Source organism: Rhinolophus ferrumequinum, chromosome 19, assembly GCF_004115265.2.
Source record: "Rhinolophus ferrumequinum isolate MPI-CBG mRhiFer1 chromosome 19, mRhiFer1_v1.p, whole genome shotgun sequence".
NCBI classification, from domain to species: Eukaryota; Metazoa; Chordata; class Mammalia; order Chiroptera; family Rhinolophidae; genus Rhinolophus; species Rhinolophus ferrumequinum.
Genome location: NC_046302.1, coordinates 19,270,773 through 19,289,911, shown reverse-complemented (window position 1 = coordinate 19,289,911; position 19,139 = coordinate 19,270,773). Strand labels below are relative to the sequence as shown.

Here is a 19,139-nt window from a genome sequence, read left to right as displayed (position 1 = left end):
CAATTACACAAATAGTTGATTAACACATAACATACATATTTATTATTATTATTATTATTATTATTAGTTTCAGGTGTACAAAACAATGTACTAGTTAGACATTTACACCCCTCACAAAGTGACAACCTCCCTCTCCCAATCTACCAACCCTCATAACATACATATTTTGTATGTTATATGTATTACATACTGTAATTCTTAAAATAAAGTAAGCTAGAGAAAAGACAATGTTATTAAGAAAATCATAAGGAAGAGAAAATGCCTTTATAGTACGGTGTCTATTTATCAATACTGTAAGTTTACATCATCTGTTTACAAAGTGAAAAAAAAAGTCCACATATAAGTGGACCACCGCACTTCAAACGTGTGTTGTTCAAGGGTCGACTATATTGCCTTTTTGATGGGATAATGTAATTTTAAATGTATGTCCACATATTATTTGATACTCCTGTTTTTATGAGGTAGAGCTTACTTAATTCCTCTCCCCTTGAGTGTGGGCTGGACTTAGTGACTGGCTTCTAACGAATAGAATATGCCAGAAGTGAGGATATCTCATTTCTGAAATTAGGTTATAAAATAAAATGACTGTGGCTTCTGTTTGAGTCTCTCAGTCTCTCTCTCTCTCTCTTTCTCTCTCTCTCTCTCTCTCCCCCCCCACCCCCCAATACCTCTACCTCTATCTATCTCTCAGTTGCTTTAGGGGAAGCCAGCTGCCAGGTTATGAGGACCCTCAGGCAGCCTATGGTGAGAGAGCTTCATGTGATGAGAAAGTAAGAGCTCTAATCAACAGGCAGCAAGAAACAGAGATCTACTGACAACCATGTGAGTGAGCTTGGAAGTGGACATTCTAGTCCCAGATGACTAAAGCCCTGGCTGACATCTTGACTACAACCTCATGAGAGACCCTGAGCCATCCCCTCCTAGATTCCTGATCCACAGAAATTGTGCAAGATAATAATTATTGCTTTCAACCTTCAAAGTTGTGTGGTAATTTGTTACACAGTAATAACCAGTATATGTTTCCAATATTGGAATATTGGAGGTGAAGAGGAATATTACATGAGGGAGAAGTGGGTTATATGAAAGAAGCAATATTCCCCACACTCAAAACTCAAAACCCATAGTCCTTTAACCAGAAGACAGAATTAGAGCCCAACAAGGCCCTAATGTTAAGTCATTCTAAAGGTGAGAGAATATGGTATTACCTGAGCTGGCCCTGTGAAATCCACCCCATCTCAACAGCTCTTACCTGTGCCACCAGGTACATATGTCACATGATGGTGTTTCTACAGGAGGCCCACACCTCTGTCCTCATGAATAAATGAGTGTATCTGGCCAGGCTCTGTAATAACAATTTATGTAGCAAAGGAAGAGCAACTAGTTTGCAAGCTCCCTGAGGAGTGTCTAACTAACTGCGTGTTATTCTTCTAAGGAAAGCTGAACTGCCACTGGATCCTGTGCTTCTTTTAATAAGCTCATGAGTCACTTTTCAGCTTTTGTTTTCCTGACAAGAAGCCTTTCTTCTGCTTTAAAACAAAGAATTCCAGCATTGGCATTTAAAAGCAGACAGTCCCATTTACAACACATATTATTTAAATGGTCATTTCCTTCAGCATTAAGTAAAAATTGAGAAAAACATGGTACGTGATTTCCTTTGCTGGTGAGCTAATGCGTGTGGGGTCCATGAGGTTTATCCATTCTCAGTCCCTCCCAGCGGGAGGCAACGTCTCTTCTGCATTTTGAGTTAACCTAATTTCTTCAGTTTTAGTAACCTGACCTTCCTGAGCTTTCCTTCCAGACACCAGTAAATGATGCTCATGCAGTGAGGGAGGAGGCCCAGCGAGGGCTCCGAAAAACAACAGGACTTTGTTACCTTGTCCCCCAAGTAGGATACCGGTGCGACCCAGGATGCACTGTGAACTGCTGAGGGCAGCTCCTGGAGGTCTGCAACCACACTGCTGCTACCCGGGTTGAACGAGATGGGGATGTCCACTCTGTCTGGCGTCTCCAGGTGCCAGCCCATCATATCCACAAACTGGAACACAAAAGCAAGGGATGGAAAGGCATGCTTGTGGCTTCTTTGGTGATGAATTTATTATGTAGGATAGGAAGAAGCATGGAGTAACACCTTGCTTCAATGGCCTCCTTTCTGTGTCTCCACGTGGCTTGCCCTCGGAATTCTCATAAGGCAGAGACCGTATGGATGTGGGATTTATCTTTGTATTTCAGCACACATCCTGGTTCTTGACATTTAATAGGTATCCAATAAATGTTAGAATAATACATGAATAAGTACATAATAGTAGCGAGGAATGAATAGTACTAGGGGTAAGTAGGTGCATTTTAATGGCGAACTCCTTATAGAGAAAATGTGATGTGGAATACAGTGGCCTGCTATCATTGTTTTTCTCTAAATGGAATATCATAATTAAATATTTTCCTGATCACAAAGGAAGCCAGAAATTAAATTATGAGGGGAAGAAAAAGAAGGAAGTAGCAAGGCATAGTTTAAGAATGATGCTTCCAGTTTCCCCTGGGGGTCAGGAGAGGAGATTTCAGAGTGGATTTAAAAACAATTTTTTTTTTTTCCATTTACAAGCCTGTGCTCCTTTCAGGAAGCAGGCAGTAAATATATAAAATAAACTTTCTTTGAATACTTGTTGTATATAAGACATTACTCACACAAAGAAAGCAAGCATGAGACTACTGGTTCATGAAGGCAACAAAAGTTTTAGTTTTATGGAGTTAATTTAAAAAGTGGCCAAAGAAAAGACGTGGTAAAATAGGTGAGAAGAACATAAAACAGGAAGAACATGAGCAGATAAGAAGAAACAAGGGGGACGATCCATAAACTATTGATTTCATGAGTGTTTATTGAGCATCTACTATGTTCCAGAAGCTGCTGTAGGCACTGGGAATGTATCAGGGGCTTACATGCTAGTGGTGGAGGAAGCCAGATAATAAATCTTAGAACTAATACATCAGAGAGTGATAAATGCTATTGAATATACTACACAAAGAAGGGTGAGAACAGAGAGTAACCAGAACAAGCTGTGTTTGTAGAGAGTGATGAAGGAAGGCCCCTCTGAGCAGGAGACATTTAAGCAGAGACCTGACACATTGAGGGACTGAGCATGAGGACATCTATGGAAAGAACGCTGCAGGCTGAGGAATGGCGAGGGCAATATTTAACCTTTTAACAAAGTAACATACAAAAAAATTCCACAACCCTTCATGTTTCATGCCAATTCATTCTTTCCTCATTAGGAAGTACTAAATAAAAATAAAAAGACTACTTTTCTTGCATACCTTAGTTCTTCTCTTATGTGTACTTTGACAATCATTATTTACTCCAAAACAAAAGCAGCTGGTACAACCCTTGGGATTTGCTGGGTCCAAGTAGAATGACCCTTTCCGACACACATTGCATTCGGCACCTTCCACATTCTCCTATTTGAAAACATGAAACAGGAGATCATTCCTTCTAAAGGTTCTGTCATTGCAGTTCGCAATTTGTACAAATCAAATACTGATATAAGATGTTAGAATATGAATGATAACAAAACATTAAGAGACATAGTTGGTAAGCTTTTATACTGCATTAATTGTTTAAACTTTTGTACTGCACACAATGGAAGTGAAAATTTCCTAAATCTTATAAGATTCCCCTTGTCAGCTTGCAGGTAGGGAATTAGCACCAAAAGGATTCACAATGTGGTGGGATCAATTCATCACACTTACTACCAACCTCAAAATATCTGCTAGGACTTGGGAGCTCTGCAACCACCTGGCGGAACCTCTTGGAGCAGAGATTATTAATCTGAGGTCCATGGGCTAGGAACAGTCTTCTAGGGAAACTTTGAACCTCTTGAAATTGTAGACAAAGTTTGTGTTGATTTTTCTGGAGTGGGTCTGTCCCTGTCATCAGATTCTTAAAGTGGTCTCTCCAAGGGATGAGATGGATGAGAGGGGCCTTCCCTTTTAACTATTTCTATCAAATGAAAATGACTATAAGAGTCTACACTCATTGTGGGTCAGTCCCATTTCCCACACATTTTTATATGTTGACTCAACATGAAAAACTTGGCTGATGTCCTTGGTATTGCGTATTCTGTCTTACCTTGCAGAGGCAAGCCCCAGTCTGAGGGTCACAGACCCCTGGCTTAGTCCCATCTCTGTTGCAGTGGCAGGGAATGCACTCCGGGAAGTGGTAAAACCCGGCTGCACATAGGTCACACCGCCGCCCTGTGATTCTGGGTTTGCATCTACATCCAAAGCAAAAGAAGCAAAAGTTTTCATCATCTTCCTACACACAGATCTATAGTCCACCTGAATTGCAGCAGAGCGGTTACTGCACGAAGCCAGTTCAATAGACACAGTGCCTGCCCACGGGGTGCTTACAGTCCAAAGAAAAATGGAGAGAAGCAGGTAACAGGCACTTACACAAAGCAGGTCAAGATGACTATCATCAGGATGATGAAGGGGGTCAAACGTTACAAACTATCAGTTATAAAATAAATCAGGCATGGGAGGTCATGTACAGCATGGCGACCATAATTGATAATACTATATTGCATATTAACAGAGAGTAAATCTTAAAAATTCTCATCACAAGAAAAAAAAATTTGTAACTATGTGGTGACAGATGTGAACTAGACTTGTCGTGATGATCATTTCATAATATATACAAGTAGCGAATGTTGTACACCTGAAACTAATGTTCTATGTCAATTAGACCTCAATTGAAAAATAAAAAGATTGTGTCCATACGTTTCCTTATTTCTGGAGAGAGCAGCAAGCATACAGCACTATAACTCTGGCAGTCTAGAGATGGGAAACAAGAGAGTACAGATAACCCCTCCCAGATAAAATGGTCAGAAAGAGAAAACTTCGATCAGAAGAGGACCTTTAGAGATTTGTACCTGACTTATACTGAGTGGACTCTACTTCTCTCACTTGGCAGTGAGGTAAAGGACTCTGTGCATGGACTATGCTGTTGTCGTCACAAAGGGCCATCCCAGCTTGGTGTCCTGAGGTCCAGGACGTTTCTTTCAGCAAACACGCAGGGCTTCTGGCCCAGGGGTGCATTAAGTGAATGTGGTGCCAAACGAGCAACCCAGACACTGAACGCCATTGGTAACCGAGGCTGAGAGTGGCCCCCTAGGCAAGTGACCTGGGCCTGGATCGTGAAGGTGATGACAGGCCTCCTGTCTAGGGGCCTATGTTTTTTATATTTTCACTTCATTGGAAAATCAAGAAACAGCAGTATTCTGCAGGGAAGGCAGCTGTGGAAGCTGCTTGTTGAGACAAGGAAGGAGAGATGGAAGCAAAATCATGACTTGTCTGACTATTTATGTCAGAACATATGTGAGATGATGTGGTGGAAAGGGGGAGTGGGCTGAGAGAGTGTGATCATGTCACTAAGATAAGATAAAGCTCGGAGTCTCACTCAGCACGTAAGGAGCAACTGAGAGCATAAGAGTGGATGAAAAAAAGCAAAAAGCTGAGCAGAATGATGAGAGCAGTGGCCTGTGAGCTGAATCATAAGAAACCCACTTAGGCCAGATAGGCAAGGGTTAATCAAAACATGGGGAATATAATGTCTGGATTCCTGAGTAATGCAAAGCTTAGAGCACTGAGCATATGAATACTGTGCAAAAACAAGCAACCAGAGTTTTGGGTGGTGCCATGACAACAGAGAATCAAAAGGAAACTTCCTCTTCAAAGTCTGGCTGAACATCTTTTAAAAACTACCTAAAGTCATGCTGACCTTGGCACATTTCTCCAGGGAAACACTCTGCTACCCAAGGGGCTGCCCTCACTGCAAAGACAAGAGGTTCCAGTAGATGCTGTGTGGACGTGCAGAATGGCAGCACTGGGCATGCAGGTCACACAAAGTCATCTCCACGGCAATGTGCTCACAGTCAAATGTTACATAACAGCGTCTGCGTGCGTGTGGGTGCTCACCATCTCTCACAGACAGCCAGAAAAATCAGGTGTCAGGGGGAACTCTATCTTTCGCTCATTAAACATTGTAGGTCCCTTAATACATTCATAGCAAACTCCAGTTTTAATCTGGAATCCAAAGTCTAACTTATTCATTCATTTATCATTCAACAATTATTGAGAGCCTTCAACATAAAACATCCCTGTGTAGGAGACATGAGAGGAAGGGGACAAAGCAAAATAAATAGGTCAGTCTTGACCTTGGCACATTTTCACTGAGGACACAGGACACAGAGATGCAGAAAGTTGGGTGATTATGTGAGAGATGGCTGGCTCGCATTACATTTGCCTTAGGCAGTGAGATGATGGGATATCTCTGTGGACTTAGAGAAGGCTTCATGCCTTCTCCGAGTTTGCACTTTTAATACATAATCCTTGAAGGATAAATACAATTTGGGGGTAACAGAAGAGAGGGAAGGAGGCCTTTTGCAACTGGAGAACTGAACATATGCAAAAAGTATTTAGAGGGTGTGAGAAAACCAAGCCAGGGAAGAAAGCTGAAAAAAGGCTTAAGTTAGGATAGGTGGGGTGCCAGATTACCAGGGAAAGTTGGTCTTTATCCTATCAAACAGTAAGGATTTGAGGAAAGTTCCTGTGCAAAGAGTGATGGGCAGAGCCACGTCCCCCCGAACCCCCCGAGCCCCAGCAGCTTGCACACAATATGGCATTCACCACACCGCGTTGTCATTACTGGTTGGCATAGGTTCCCCTACCAGACTGTGGCCTAGGATAAGCCTTATTGGTAGACATGTGTGCCTTCTGCACAAGGCACAGCACCTGAACTGGGGTAGGTACTAGATACAGTTTGAGCAATAAAACATAGTGATATCTGACAAGTCAGAATTCAAGGCAAAAAAAAAAAATTCACAAGGAACTGAGGGGGATGTATCATCATGGTTTAAAAAGACACATACCAAGAAGATATAGTCATAAACATATATACATTTATCAGTATTGTCTCAAGTCTTGTAGACTAATAGTTCTATGTAGTCGTGACAAAAGTATGGGGAAAACATTTCTAAATCCCACTACAATTTTGTATTTAGCATATTCCTCTTTGAGTAAGAGAGAGAGGGAGGGAGAGAGGAAGGAAAGAAGGAAGGAAGGAAGGAAGGAAGGAAGGAAGGAAGGAAGGAAGGAAGGAAGGAAGGAAGGAAGATACAAATCAGAAAAAGGCAGTCAGTTAGGTGACCATTAATACTGAAGTGCTAAAAGGACTTAACCAGGGGGCAGCTGGTAGCAGAGAGCCATGGAAAGAAAGGAGGACAGCACATACATTGCCGGTTGCCACCTGATTGACCGTAGGGAAAAGACATTGATTCTAAGATATACTGGGATTTCAGGCTTTGGGGACTGGGAGGAGGCTGTCACTACTAAGTAGAAACCTTTTAAACATCCAAAGAGAGAAATGGCTTGAGCGACAAGGCAATGACATGGGTTTCAGATATGGGATCAGAGTTGTAGAATTGTGGAGTTGTAAGGGCCCTGAAAGATCATCTAGTCTAACACTTCATTATACATGTGAGGGGATAGGAGCTCAAAGAATTTAGGGGATTTGTCCAAGGCCACCTCAGTAAAGCCAGTAAGAGAACCCAGGGCAAATTGATTTGCAGTGAAGGCAGGATTAGATGGTTATCTAGGATGAGGACTGGAGCTCTGGATGGGAGGAATCATGCAGGAATGGGGGTACCTGAAGCCAGGAGAATGGAGGTGTTTCAGGGGGCAAAGTAGAGGGAGAAAAGCAGACAGTCGGTTACTTGGCATATAACTAACAGCTAATACTTATGGGGTGCTAGTATGTGTCAGGTACTGTTCTAAGGGGTTTTGCATAGGATAGTTAATCCTCTAAAACATTTCAAGAGGGAGGTGCCTCCAGTACCTCTATTTTATAGATGAAGAAATAAGACATGCTGATGTCAACCAGATATTGAGTGACAGTGGCTCCAGGACACAACCTTGTGCAAACTCACACCACACATTCTATTAGTCTGGGGAAAGAGGAAGTTGAACCAGTGAAATAGCCAGAGAAGGATTATTCTGAGAGATAAGAGAAAGACGCTGCTGTTACAGAAGATGAAAGAAGACAGAGGGAATGAAGGTGAGAACTTGGCACCCTGTCCATGTGGCAGGAGCCCTGTCTACCCTGCTCACCACGGTGTCCCAGAGCCTGCACTCTGCCTGGAATTCACCATTCCTATTATTCCATGAGGCGAATCAAAGGAGTTGCTTCTCCAAGTTGTTAGAGCTTATAGATTTATGCCTAGCTGGAAGCACTTCTGTTCTAAGAATGCCAAGTCTATGACCTTTTGTTTCTCCATCTAACACAAATATTTAGTAAATCTATGAGGATTGGCTGAGATAGAGGTCACCCAAAAAGGCTTTCCTTTTGCTACTGCTCTTCTGAAAAGGCATATTTGTACATGTGGATTCATTAGATGTCCAGGTGGACTGCCATCTCCTGTAATAGATCTTAAAATCACTTAAAAGTAGTTGACATGATAGTTTTTAAAAGTAGTGATTACCAGTTTCCTTGTATCTGTCACTGATAAAATCCGAGGATATTCTAGCCCTTTTGTTTGTTCAAAGAATCTGATGGCATACCTCCTCTTCCATGATTAAAAGTAGATGCAAATGTACTTTTTCATTGCTAATATGTATGGTTAAATTACTGTGTTGCTATAAAAATGAAATTTGATCAATATAAGCATCTTTAAGACCTCCATCTATGTAGTGTTTGGCATTTCTACAATACAATTTTGCAATATTTTCTGTGATACAATCAGAGACTACAGAAGAAATAGAATCAGAATTTTAAATTTAGGGGGGAATTTTACCAAACTTCATTTTATAGACCCAGGAAGACAAAATAACATGCCCACGGTCTACTAGCTAATTCATGACAAAGGTCTCAAGCTCAGTTTTATGGCTACAGCTCTATTTATTCCCAGTTGTCTCTAAAATTACAATAGCAATTTTAATTAAGTAAAGATGGAGTATTGTGAATTGCTACAATTATTTTTGTAATTCATTTTAAAGTAGATTAAAATTTATCACTGATTTTCTTTTTAGGACGATAAACTTTATTACCTATAAATAGTCAAATAAAGTTTGAATATTCTAATTTTTAAGGTTTGTGATTTGTGATCATTTGTAAAACTGCAAGGGAGTCTGTTATATTATTGAGATAGGATTTTTTTTAAAAAATTGCAGGTATCTTTATTTCTTTTACATGAACTTGAGGTTCTTCTAGACACATTCTTCATTTTCATTAGGAAATTTCCCAGGTGAAAAAAGCATTCTTTCCTCTAATATTTTTTTAAAGAAATAATCCTTGCAGGCAAACAAAAGCATTTTCAGCACCAACACTGGAATTACCATGGGCAATTTGTGCAATTTCTAGTCATGTAATAAACTGAATTTTTTTTTACATTATCTGCCAAGGGCCCTTTCATAACAAATGCACTTGGATCATAATGGATATGTTATCCCATTAGGTTATTGCCGTCTCTTTGGTAACGTCAAGATAAACAATTCACATCTCGGTTTAAGTGCGATCCAGGTCAATAAGATTCCATTCCTGTGACACTCTCTCAGGTTTGGACAAAACTATATGACATGTCTCGGTCCTGAGTTAGGAATTTCCCGAACTACTAAATTGTCATTGGCTAGTGAAGGTTTGTTAAACATGCTAGAATTTTTACCTAAAATGCTATGATAAATCTCTCTGTCATAGATGGTGACTTAACTGATTTTTACAATTTTTAATGCATTCTTGCTTTCCTTTTTCAGTTGCAGCAACACTGAGAAATTGTATGTGAGGTTATTATTTACAATAATGAGTTCTGTTGACCAGCTACTCTCTTTTAAAATTCTCCCACGAGTTCTCACACAATGAATTCTATTGCTTCTCTTTCTAAGAACTACTTCTCAATCTCCTTCTTGGTTCCTTTGGCTCCTATGATTAAATATTGGTACCCCCTCCAGGACCCACACCTGGATCTTCCTTTTGTGTGTCCACACCTTCTCCTTGGGGTCCTCACACACTCTAACCTATGAACTTGGTTCCCAACCCTCCATCCCCAGACCCAAACTCTTCACTTGTTCTGCTTTTAAAAGAAAAGCTGAAGTAGTCATTATGGAAAAACAGAACTTTCTTGCACTTACTTTGTGGCTTAGTAAGTCTTTATTCTCAGTTATGTATGGGGTTACGATAATGTTTTCAGTATTTAAGGCTCTAAGTATCTCAATGCAGCTGTGATTGGGGCCACTACAGAATCCTGGCCTCCATCTCTGCCAGGACTTACATTTCCTAATAACCATTTCATGTACTCCTGGTGTTTTCCTCTCCTGCTCTTCCATCTGTTTTTTCTTTGTTTTCCCAAGGTTATTCATTGCTTATTCTGCTGTTCAAATAGAACCTTGTTTTTTCAGCCTTTTTATATCTAGATTCCTGCTATAATACTCCTTGAGTGAGCAAAGGATTTTAATGCTAGAACCCCTGCATCCCGCTTGTCCTGTTTATTTGTCAGACTTCTCTTTTTTTTGAAGGATTTGTACAAAAGTATTCCACATAAAGACATTGAGTTATTTCTTTTGATTTGTTCTTCAAATATACTAAAGTGAAAACAGTTATTCCTAATTCAATCTGTTTCCCTTTTCATAACACCTTGAAATTCCTTTTCTGAAGCCAGTTCTAATTCTAGTTTCCTTTGGTCCTAGGGAATTTTGAGGGGTTTTTTGCTTGTTTGTTTGTTTGTTTTTTTGTGCTTCGGACTGAGGAACTACTGAAGTATTTCGATAGCAAAAGACTAGCGGGATTGACTATCTCTTGACTGTTGTTCTAATTCACCTGTGACCACCTTTTCAAACCCAAGATGGCAGATCTTGTCAGTGTTGCTCTCTCAGCCTTATGGAAAGAAACATTCCATGTGGATGTTTCCATTGCAAGCCACACATTTTATTTACAAATACTCTGGAGCTCTGGTGTCAAATATTTATGGCTGACTATCAGTTTCCTGTCAATAGAAGAGTTTTGATTTTTAAGAAAGAAAGATCGGCACTGACAGGAATATAGAACGGGAGAGGTCAGTAGTAAGGGAGCAATGGAAAATAATTGTGAAATATTTGTTATCTGAGGAAAAAGGCCCTGATAGAGATAGAAAAGAACAAGATGAGAAACATAGTGAGGGTATTAGCTGGGAGAGGAAAATGAGGTCCATTGGGGAAAGAATAGAAGATACAAAGAGGTAATGAGAGCAAAGAGAGCTACGTGAAATGAAGAAGACAGCAGAGGAGATACCGAGAGGAATGCCAAAGGGACCAGCTGAAATGAGGAATCATGGCCAAGTGACGGACCTAATCTACATGGTTCTTCCACTGGTTCACCTACTTTTTGGACCAAGGGTTGAAACAGAGGGAATGGAGGCAACTTTCCCTGGAGAAGCAAATCTAGATCAATAATGAAGTCACAGGATCACACACAACTTCTCTTTCTCTCTTTCTATAAAGTTGAGTGGGTCATGACTGGCACATATAGGTCCTTTCAGCTCCCCATTTATCTGTCTTCCCCAGCCATAAGACTGCAAGCAACTTCTGGGCACAGTGCATCTTTTTGTTCTGCAACGTTCCTGGTAGAAGGTCTTGGTAGGTGTCTGTGCTTCCACACCAAATGCCATTCTCCACACACGTCATTAATTTACTGGAAATAAGATAGACATTTTCATAGGCCCATAAGTACATTCAGGACACAATGCAGAGCCTTCAGTAATGAGCTAAGTGCCTGTCTTCCTTCCAGAGAACAGCTTAAGCATCAGAGGGAACAGAATCTAATATATATTAATGAATTGTGATAAAAACTCTCTAGTTATCACCTCAAAATTCTTCGTGCAAACCACATGCAGTTTATGCTTATAGTGTGAGAAGAGTGAGCAACTCAGTTGACGCAGGAATGACTCACACCTGTGGTTTTAAAGATTTGGACTATTTCATGATCAAGTGTTCACTCAGCTTCCTTCCCAGTAATACAAAGGAGCTAGTAGGCACCAGACGACAAATAAGGCATGGCTTAAGGGTCCTTCCTTAGCAAAAGAAGAGTTGAATTTGTCCCCAAAAAGATATATTCCAGTACCTGAAGATGTTCTTTAATTGGAATTTGAAATAGGATCTTTTCAGCTATAATGAAGTTAAGCTGAGGTCATGCTGCATTAAGGTGGGCCCAAGTGCAACACGACTGGTGTCCTTATAGAAGGAGACACATTCACACACAGGACAGGAGAATGCCATGTGAAGACAGAGGCAGAGACTGGACTGATGTATCCACAGGCCAAGGAACTCTGCGGATTGCCGGCAACACCAGAAGGTAAGAGAAAGGCATGCAACAGATTCACTCCTAGAGCCTTTAGAAAAAGCTTGGCATGCTCAAGTCCTTGATTTTGGACTTTCAGCATTTAGAGCTGTGAGAGAATAAATTTTTGCTGTTTTAAGCCATCCAGTTTGTGGTATTTCCAGTAGCCACAGGAAATGAATACAGCTGCCTTTGAGCTGGAGTCATGGGTGCCTGCTGCCACCACCAGCAGCAGCCCCTCCCAGCTCTCACACCCAAATCACAGGGCCATAGACCCCAAAACATCTATGTGCCTATGGGTGCATGTGTGGGGAGTAAGTGTAGGGTGAGTGGTGAACCACACACTTTTTCCTGCATACTGCCATACTGGCCTGGACTCGAGAAGCTCTGGCTCAGTTTTCCTGCTACATAATCCTTTGTCTAATTCTTTCCAGCCTCTTCTTCTAGGACACTGGATCCTGTTCTTCATCCCCTGTATCCACTCTCTATCCTGCTGAGATCAAGCTGATCACCTAGAATCATGTGACATCGGTTTCTAGTTTTCAGTGCAGAGTCTGACCTGCATCTGTCTGAGCCAATGTTTGTCACTCATCCCTTAGCAATTGTGTTTTGGACCTCTCGGTGGTTGTGGGGGCAGCATCGCTCTCAGCAGGCTCTCCAGCATGTACCGCCACACCCTGCGTCCCTCCCCCACTCCCAAATAACCCCCACTGGGGAGGTCCAGCACCACTTCCAGCTGGCCCATTTGAGTTAGGGAGGCAGACCTGAGGATTTCAGGCTTTGACGTGCACTGTCCTTAACAAAACTGCCAGCTAACCCTAGAATGAAGGTGTGGAGCCCATCCCTACATACAAATGGATAGGTGCCCACCACAAGATGACACAGTAGGAGAAACTGAGAGCTTAATTATCATGACACACACTGAAAATGATGCTGGAGTGAATGGGCAAGGCAGCTTGTGGCTTCAGATGATTAGTCATCTGACCACCCAGGCTCCTGTGGGCGACCTGAGGAGACCAATTACTCCACACATATAACTGATTCTGAGTGGGGAGCTGTGCCCTGAGGTGAACACAGTGCAGTCCTTGGACCAGTGAGAATCGGGAAGTAACGATGACAGGTGTGTGGGCAGATGGCATCTTTCCTTCCCATAACAGGACCTAACAAGTGAATCCCCCTGAGCTCACCTGCACTGCCCATGGTCTTTGTCGCACTCTGAGGTGGCAGCCCCAGCAGCAGTGCCGCTCCTGGAGCAGTTGCAGCCTTCGCAGCCAGCCAGGGGGTGGAAGCTGAAGGAATGTGTCTCACACACTTCACACTGGGGCCTGACCGTGCGCGGAGGGCAGAGGCACTTCCCCGTCATCTCCTCACAAAGGCGCCGGCCACAGTTGCATGCTGGCCAGGGGATAAGGAGATACAGGGTAAGAGTTAGACGCTATTTGACCTCCAGTAGGACTGTACCCAGGATTTCCAGAAGCTTCTAAGGAGTCTGGGAGAAATGTCTTGCTTTTCCTTCATTGTGGCATTATGGATCACGGTTGATATAAAAGGCCCTTTCTGGAGGCAAAGACCAACCATAACAAATGCTCGCAGATATAGTATGTGATACAGTGTGCGAATGCTGAATGAGGCACAGATGGACCTACTTGCTCCAAGATAGTTAGCCACTCAAAGGAACCCACTGAGCTGCTGTTATGGGCCATATTCTAATGTGAGGCATCGCGTTCATCGGAGGGTTCTGCTCCTCACAGGCTCCCTGAAGTGGCTCCACATCACCCCAGTGCACTGCGCCCAGGGTCAGGCCATGACGTAGCAGTAGGGCCTTCATTAGGCAAAAGCTGGTCTCCACGTGGGGCCTCTGTTTGCAGCACGCCTGCACCCCTCACTCCGCCACATGGCCTGGGCTGGCCCTATGTCTCAGGCAGCAGGATGGTTCTTCAATAAAGGTCCACAGGCTTCTCGTTCAGTGAGTAGCATGCCCCTATGACCCCGCCTCTTCTCTCATCTCAACTGAGTTTTGGTTAGGCTGCAAATGCCGAAAAGGCTTCCAATTAGAAAGGGTATTGAGCTGCCCAATATTTTGGTGCTTAAGGCTATTTACACTCACATGCTTTTTCAAGGGCATAGGTTGTATAACCTGGGAAACACAAATATTTATCATTTAAAACCTTGCTACTCAGCAAGGTCCATGGACCAGTGGCATAGGTGTCATCTGAGTGGTTATGAGACACGCAGACTCTCAGGCCACAGCCCAGGCCTCCTGAATCAGAACCTGCATTGTCACAAGATCCCCAGGTGAGTCTCTAGCACAGCGGAATTTGGGAAGCCCTGTCCTAGATGAGCGTCAGCCACCTGGGACTAGAGACAACCTGGGATGACCCAAATGTGCACTTACGCTTGCAGTGTGGGAATCCGTAGTAGCCCGTTCGACAGCGGGTACACTGCCGCCCAATGACCCCGGGCTGGCACAGGCATTGCCCACCCTCCGGGCTGCAGTGATGGCCAACAGCTCCGGTGGGGTGGCACTCACAGGGCAGTGCGCCTTTGTGGTAAAGGGCCACCAGGGACCTGGCGGAGTTCTTACAGAATCCGGAGGCTGTCTGGGGGCTGTGGAGACAAAAGCAAGTCATGTGATGTCCCAGGAAGCAGGCCCAGAAATGGCCCCCACTTTCCCCTGCACACTTGCTCCACCAAACTGTGTCTTTGGGGATGGACTCTGGTTCTGGAGTCTGGGAAGGTATGGGAGGACACCCATATCTCAACGCCAGTGACAGCCACCCTTCCCCCTATCCATTCACTCCAGAACATGTCACAGACATGGTGGGAACTTTTGGTGTCTGGAATAAAAGGGCGTAAATTCGCCTATAGGATGAATGGTATGACATGGATTATATTTCAACACAGCAGTTACAAAAAGTTACATCTAAATGTGTAACGATACACCAATAACAATAATAATGAGGAGGAGGTGAATTGTCAACATCTATTGAGTACTGCATGCTAGAAGCTTTGCCTACGTTTTACTTAAACTCACCACCATAAATTAGGCCTAAGCCCCATTTTACAGATAAGGCAACTAGAAGTTAACTAACATTCCCAAGGCCGCAGAGCTACGGAGTGGCCAAACAGGCATTCAAACCCATAGATGTTAGACTTCAGAGCCTTTGCTCTTAATATTTCCTATACAGGCAACTTCTGCTTTCCAGGCCCCCTGGAGCTCCTGGGTTCCTCAGGAAACCTACCAGATGGCAGGGTGGGTGTGCAGAAGAGAAGGACAGGAAATGATGCTCAGGGCTGCTTAGGCTCTTGGCCTTCAAGGACTCAAGGAGAGAGAATGAGGAAGTGGCCTTGCTGCAACACTCCCCACTCAGTCAGATGGCAAAGGAGCATGGGAATCTGGGTTGGCGTGCCTCCCAGTGGAGGGTACCCTGTGTGTTATCTTAGGAATTGAGCTGGACAATAGGAAACAGTGAAGAGGAAAAGTAATCCCTGAGCAGCCCATGTTTGGAGGGTGACCCTCTTTTGAGATCACAGTTGAGGATGAGAATCTTGTCCAGATGCGCGTGACGAGGTCTACTATAGGACAGTGTGTGCAGAGGAGCAACACTTCCTTCCTGGGACGCAGGACTCATGGCCGCACCCTTGGGCCACACGGAGAGGGAAAAGAGAGATCCAAGGGCCAGTCCTTCCCTGGGCCTTGTTCTGGACAAGAATATGGACTTATGCATTCCAGGACCTTTCCACAAAGTGATACTTACTTGATATAAAAACTGTTTCTTCCACAATTGGTGATAAACTCAGATGACTTGTCCACCGATTTTTTGTGAAGTATTTGGTAGTTGTAGTTCTCTGCAGGCACCACTAGAACACGGACCTAAAGGAAACCCATCAACATGTCTTTGGATTTCTAATAACAAGGCACACCTATCGCTATTCATTATACTCTCTCTTTACTAAGGTCAGTCAGTGTTCTGATCATTAAGCCCATGACCAGATGAAATAGGATTTATGGGAAAAAGAGAATCACAAGAACACCCCTAAGCCATTATTAAAGGCTCAATCTATGATCTTATGTAGGAAATGATAGTGAGGAATGATAATGAGGCAGACCTCTTGGAATGCCTGTTCAGAGAAGCAGCAGCCTCAAGTGCTGGGCAGAGACAGGAGACATGGGGTTGGGGGGCAGGGTGAGCAAGGGCCTGTTAAGATGGCCAGGGCCCCATGGGATCCATGCCTGGGATGCCCTTGGATCTCCAGAGGATGTTGCTTTGTATTTTTAGAGGAGAGGGAACTGAAACGACAGGATCAGTGGGGAAACTCACGCCATAGATTGCTCCTGAAGTTTATATCATACCAGATGCTCTATCATGAATAATTGTAGTCCCAGTTTTTAAAAGCACTGCTGGGTTCTCTGTATCTGTATAAATGAAACTATGCCAGCGACAAATGCTGTAGAAAATTTCAAATGTCTCTGTCAACTACTCACCAACTTACAGCTTACAGAGAGACTTATTTATTGAATTGGTCTCATGTTATTCAATTCAATAAACATTTGCCAAGCTCCAGGTGCCAGGTGGTGTTCTAGGCACAGGGGAGACAAAATGAATAAAGTCAGGCCCCTGGCCCTAGGAAGATGAGATTCTCAGAGAGAGAAGAAGACACAAGCAAGGAATGAGAGGGCCACAGAGCAGGGTCTGGGGAAAGTTGTCTGGCTATGTGGAAGGCTTTATAGGCATTAAGGACCATGATTCCATCAAGCAACGTAATGAACAAGGCAGGGGGCACCTGAGGCTGTGCAGATAACAGGCTAAGTTTGAGGGACTTGGGAGATTTCTGGCTATAGAGATATGCAGTAGATGGTCCCACATTAGGACTGGAGCTCAGGAAAGATCAGAGACCAATTCACAGATGTGGGTGTCATTTTCACAGAGAAAGGAATAGAATCAACAGAGGATATTACCTGACGAGGAGTGATAGAACAAGGGGGCTCAGGGTCCTACCCACGGGAATGCCAATATATGGGGACAAAGGGAAAGAGAAATCACTGAAGAAGCACTAGAGAAACTGAGGGGAAAAAGACCTAAGGAAATTAGCTATGGAAGGAAGGAGAAGGAGAAGGAGAAGGAGAAGGAGAAGGAGAAGGAGAAGGAGAAGGAGAAGGAGAAGAAGAAGAACAACAACAACAACAACAACAACAACAACAACAAAGGAGTCTAAAATGCTTCTGACAGAGACCAGTCAGGTGAGGAGTGAGGATGGACTGATGGAGAGTGAGACAGAGTTTCTTGCAGGGGAGCTTTTTCTCCTCATTCACTTCTCTATTATTCCAATTTCATTTGATTTTAATTGTCACATACTTTTTTTTTGGTAAAAGGTAGTTGTAAATTTCAAATATTTTTCTATAAATATGACTCCAATTCCTTGGAGGAATTATCATCATAAGCCAAACAGACACACAGAATGGCCAAGGCAACCATGTGAAGAGCAAGCTGAGGGACAAGCAGAACACACCAATACTAAGGACTTTGCTTCTGGAACCTTCACAGTCACGGCCACCTCAGGATCCAAGATGTCAAACTCAATCTGATCTTCGGCAATCACTTGGTCCTGGCATCCAAGCACATGGGGGCAAAAAGAGGCACGGAAGACACCTGGGGGCAAAGAGCAAGGAGTTCCTGTCATTCCAGGCCTATTGAAGCAGGTAGCCACCGGATCCATTCTCTGTAGCTCACCAGGCTGCAGCTGGCTTCCATCCAGAGACACCTGTGCAGGAAATGTCGGGTGCAATGGTTGATAAAAATGGATGACAATGACATATCGGCCTAGACGTGGTACAAGTCCTCTCAGTGTCACTTGGTTCTAGGAGGAAAAAGGAGAAAAATAAAACTCCTTGAGCTTCATAGCTATTAATGATTAGAATCACATGATATTTAGAGGTTAAAAACCAAAACAACCTAGGTATTTACCCAAGTGAAGTGAAAATCTTCACTTGAATGTTTATAGCAGCTTTATTTATAATTACAAACACTAGAAACAACCCAAGTGTCCTTCAACTGCAGAATGGATAATCCAACTGTGGTACAACCATATGATACTAGAGGGAGTGTAATTTGGTACAATCACTTTGGAAAACTGTTTGGGTGTTTTTGCCAAAGTTGAACATATAACTCAGTAATTGCATTCCTAGGTATGTACCCAACAGAAATGCAAAATATGTTTGTCAAAAGGCTATACAAGAATGTTCACAACATTCAAGTACTACTTATAATAAAGAGTCAGACTTCGTTTTTCATGTTTGACCACTGATGGTTGCCAAGACCTACTGTCTTACCCTACACCTGACCAGCCAATAAGAAAGCCCAGGTGCTGATCCTTTGGCACAGGTGGAAAGTTCAAACTACACAAATTCTAGCCCATGAGAGAGGAAGCCCTCACCCTGGATTCCTCCCCTTCCCTTCCTCCTTGCCCAACCACAGTGAAAAGCAGAGTCACACCTCTCCTTCTGCTCAAGCTTGAGCATGAGCCCTGCTTTCCGCAGAAAGCCTCACTATATGAGTAATAAGTCTTTTCAAACCCTCAAAAAACTACAAAAATAACAACATCAATAATAAAAGTTTATCTTCATCTTTCAGATGAGAACCCTGACTCGGGGAAAGTAGGTAATTTGCTGAACGTGAAGGTCAAACACTAACTTGACTACAAAACCAGAACTAAAACTCTATTGTCTTGATTTCAATTCATTTCACTCTAGTATTGTAGTCTGCTTTTCCCATACAGGATCTTATTAAAT

The 19,139-nt window shown here is 43.0% G+C and overlaps 1 protein-coding gene across 1 annotated transcript in view; it reads right to left on the bottom strand.

Annotated features, from left to right (window-relative positions):
• Positions 1-19,139, bottom strand: part of LAMA3 (laminin subunit alpha 3) — a 256,618-nt gene that overhangs the window by 81,035 nt on the left and 156,444 nt on the right. The window contains 8 exon segments of the mRNA XM_033087622.1: positions 1,874-2,035; positions 3,310-3,450; positions 4,121-4,265; positions 13,537-13,744; positions 14,745-14,956; positions 16,108-16,223; positions 17,861-18,000; positions 18,082-18,208. Coding sequence (XP_032943513.1) covers positions 1,874-2,035; positions 3,310-3,450; positions 4,121-4,265; positions 13,537-13,744; positions 14,745-14,956; positions 16,108-16,223; positions 17,861-18,000; positions 18,082-18,208 — 1,251 coding nt within the window.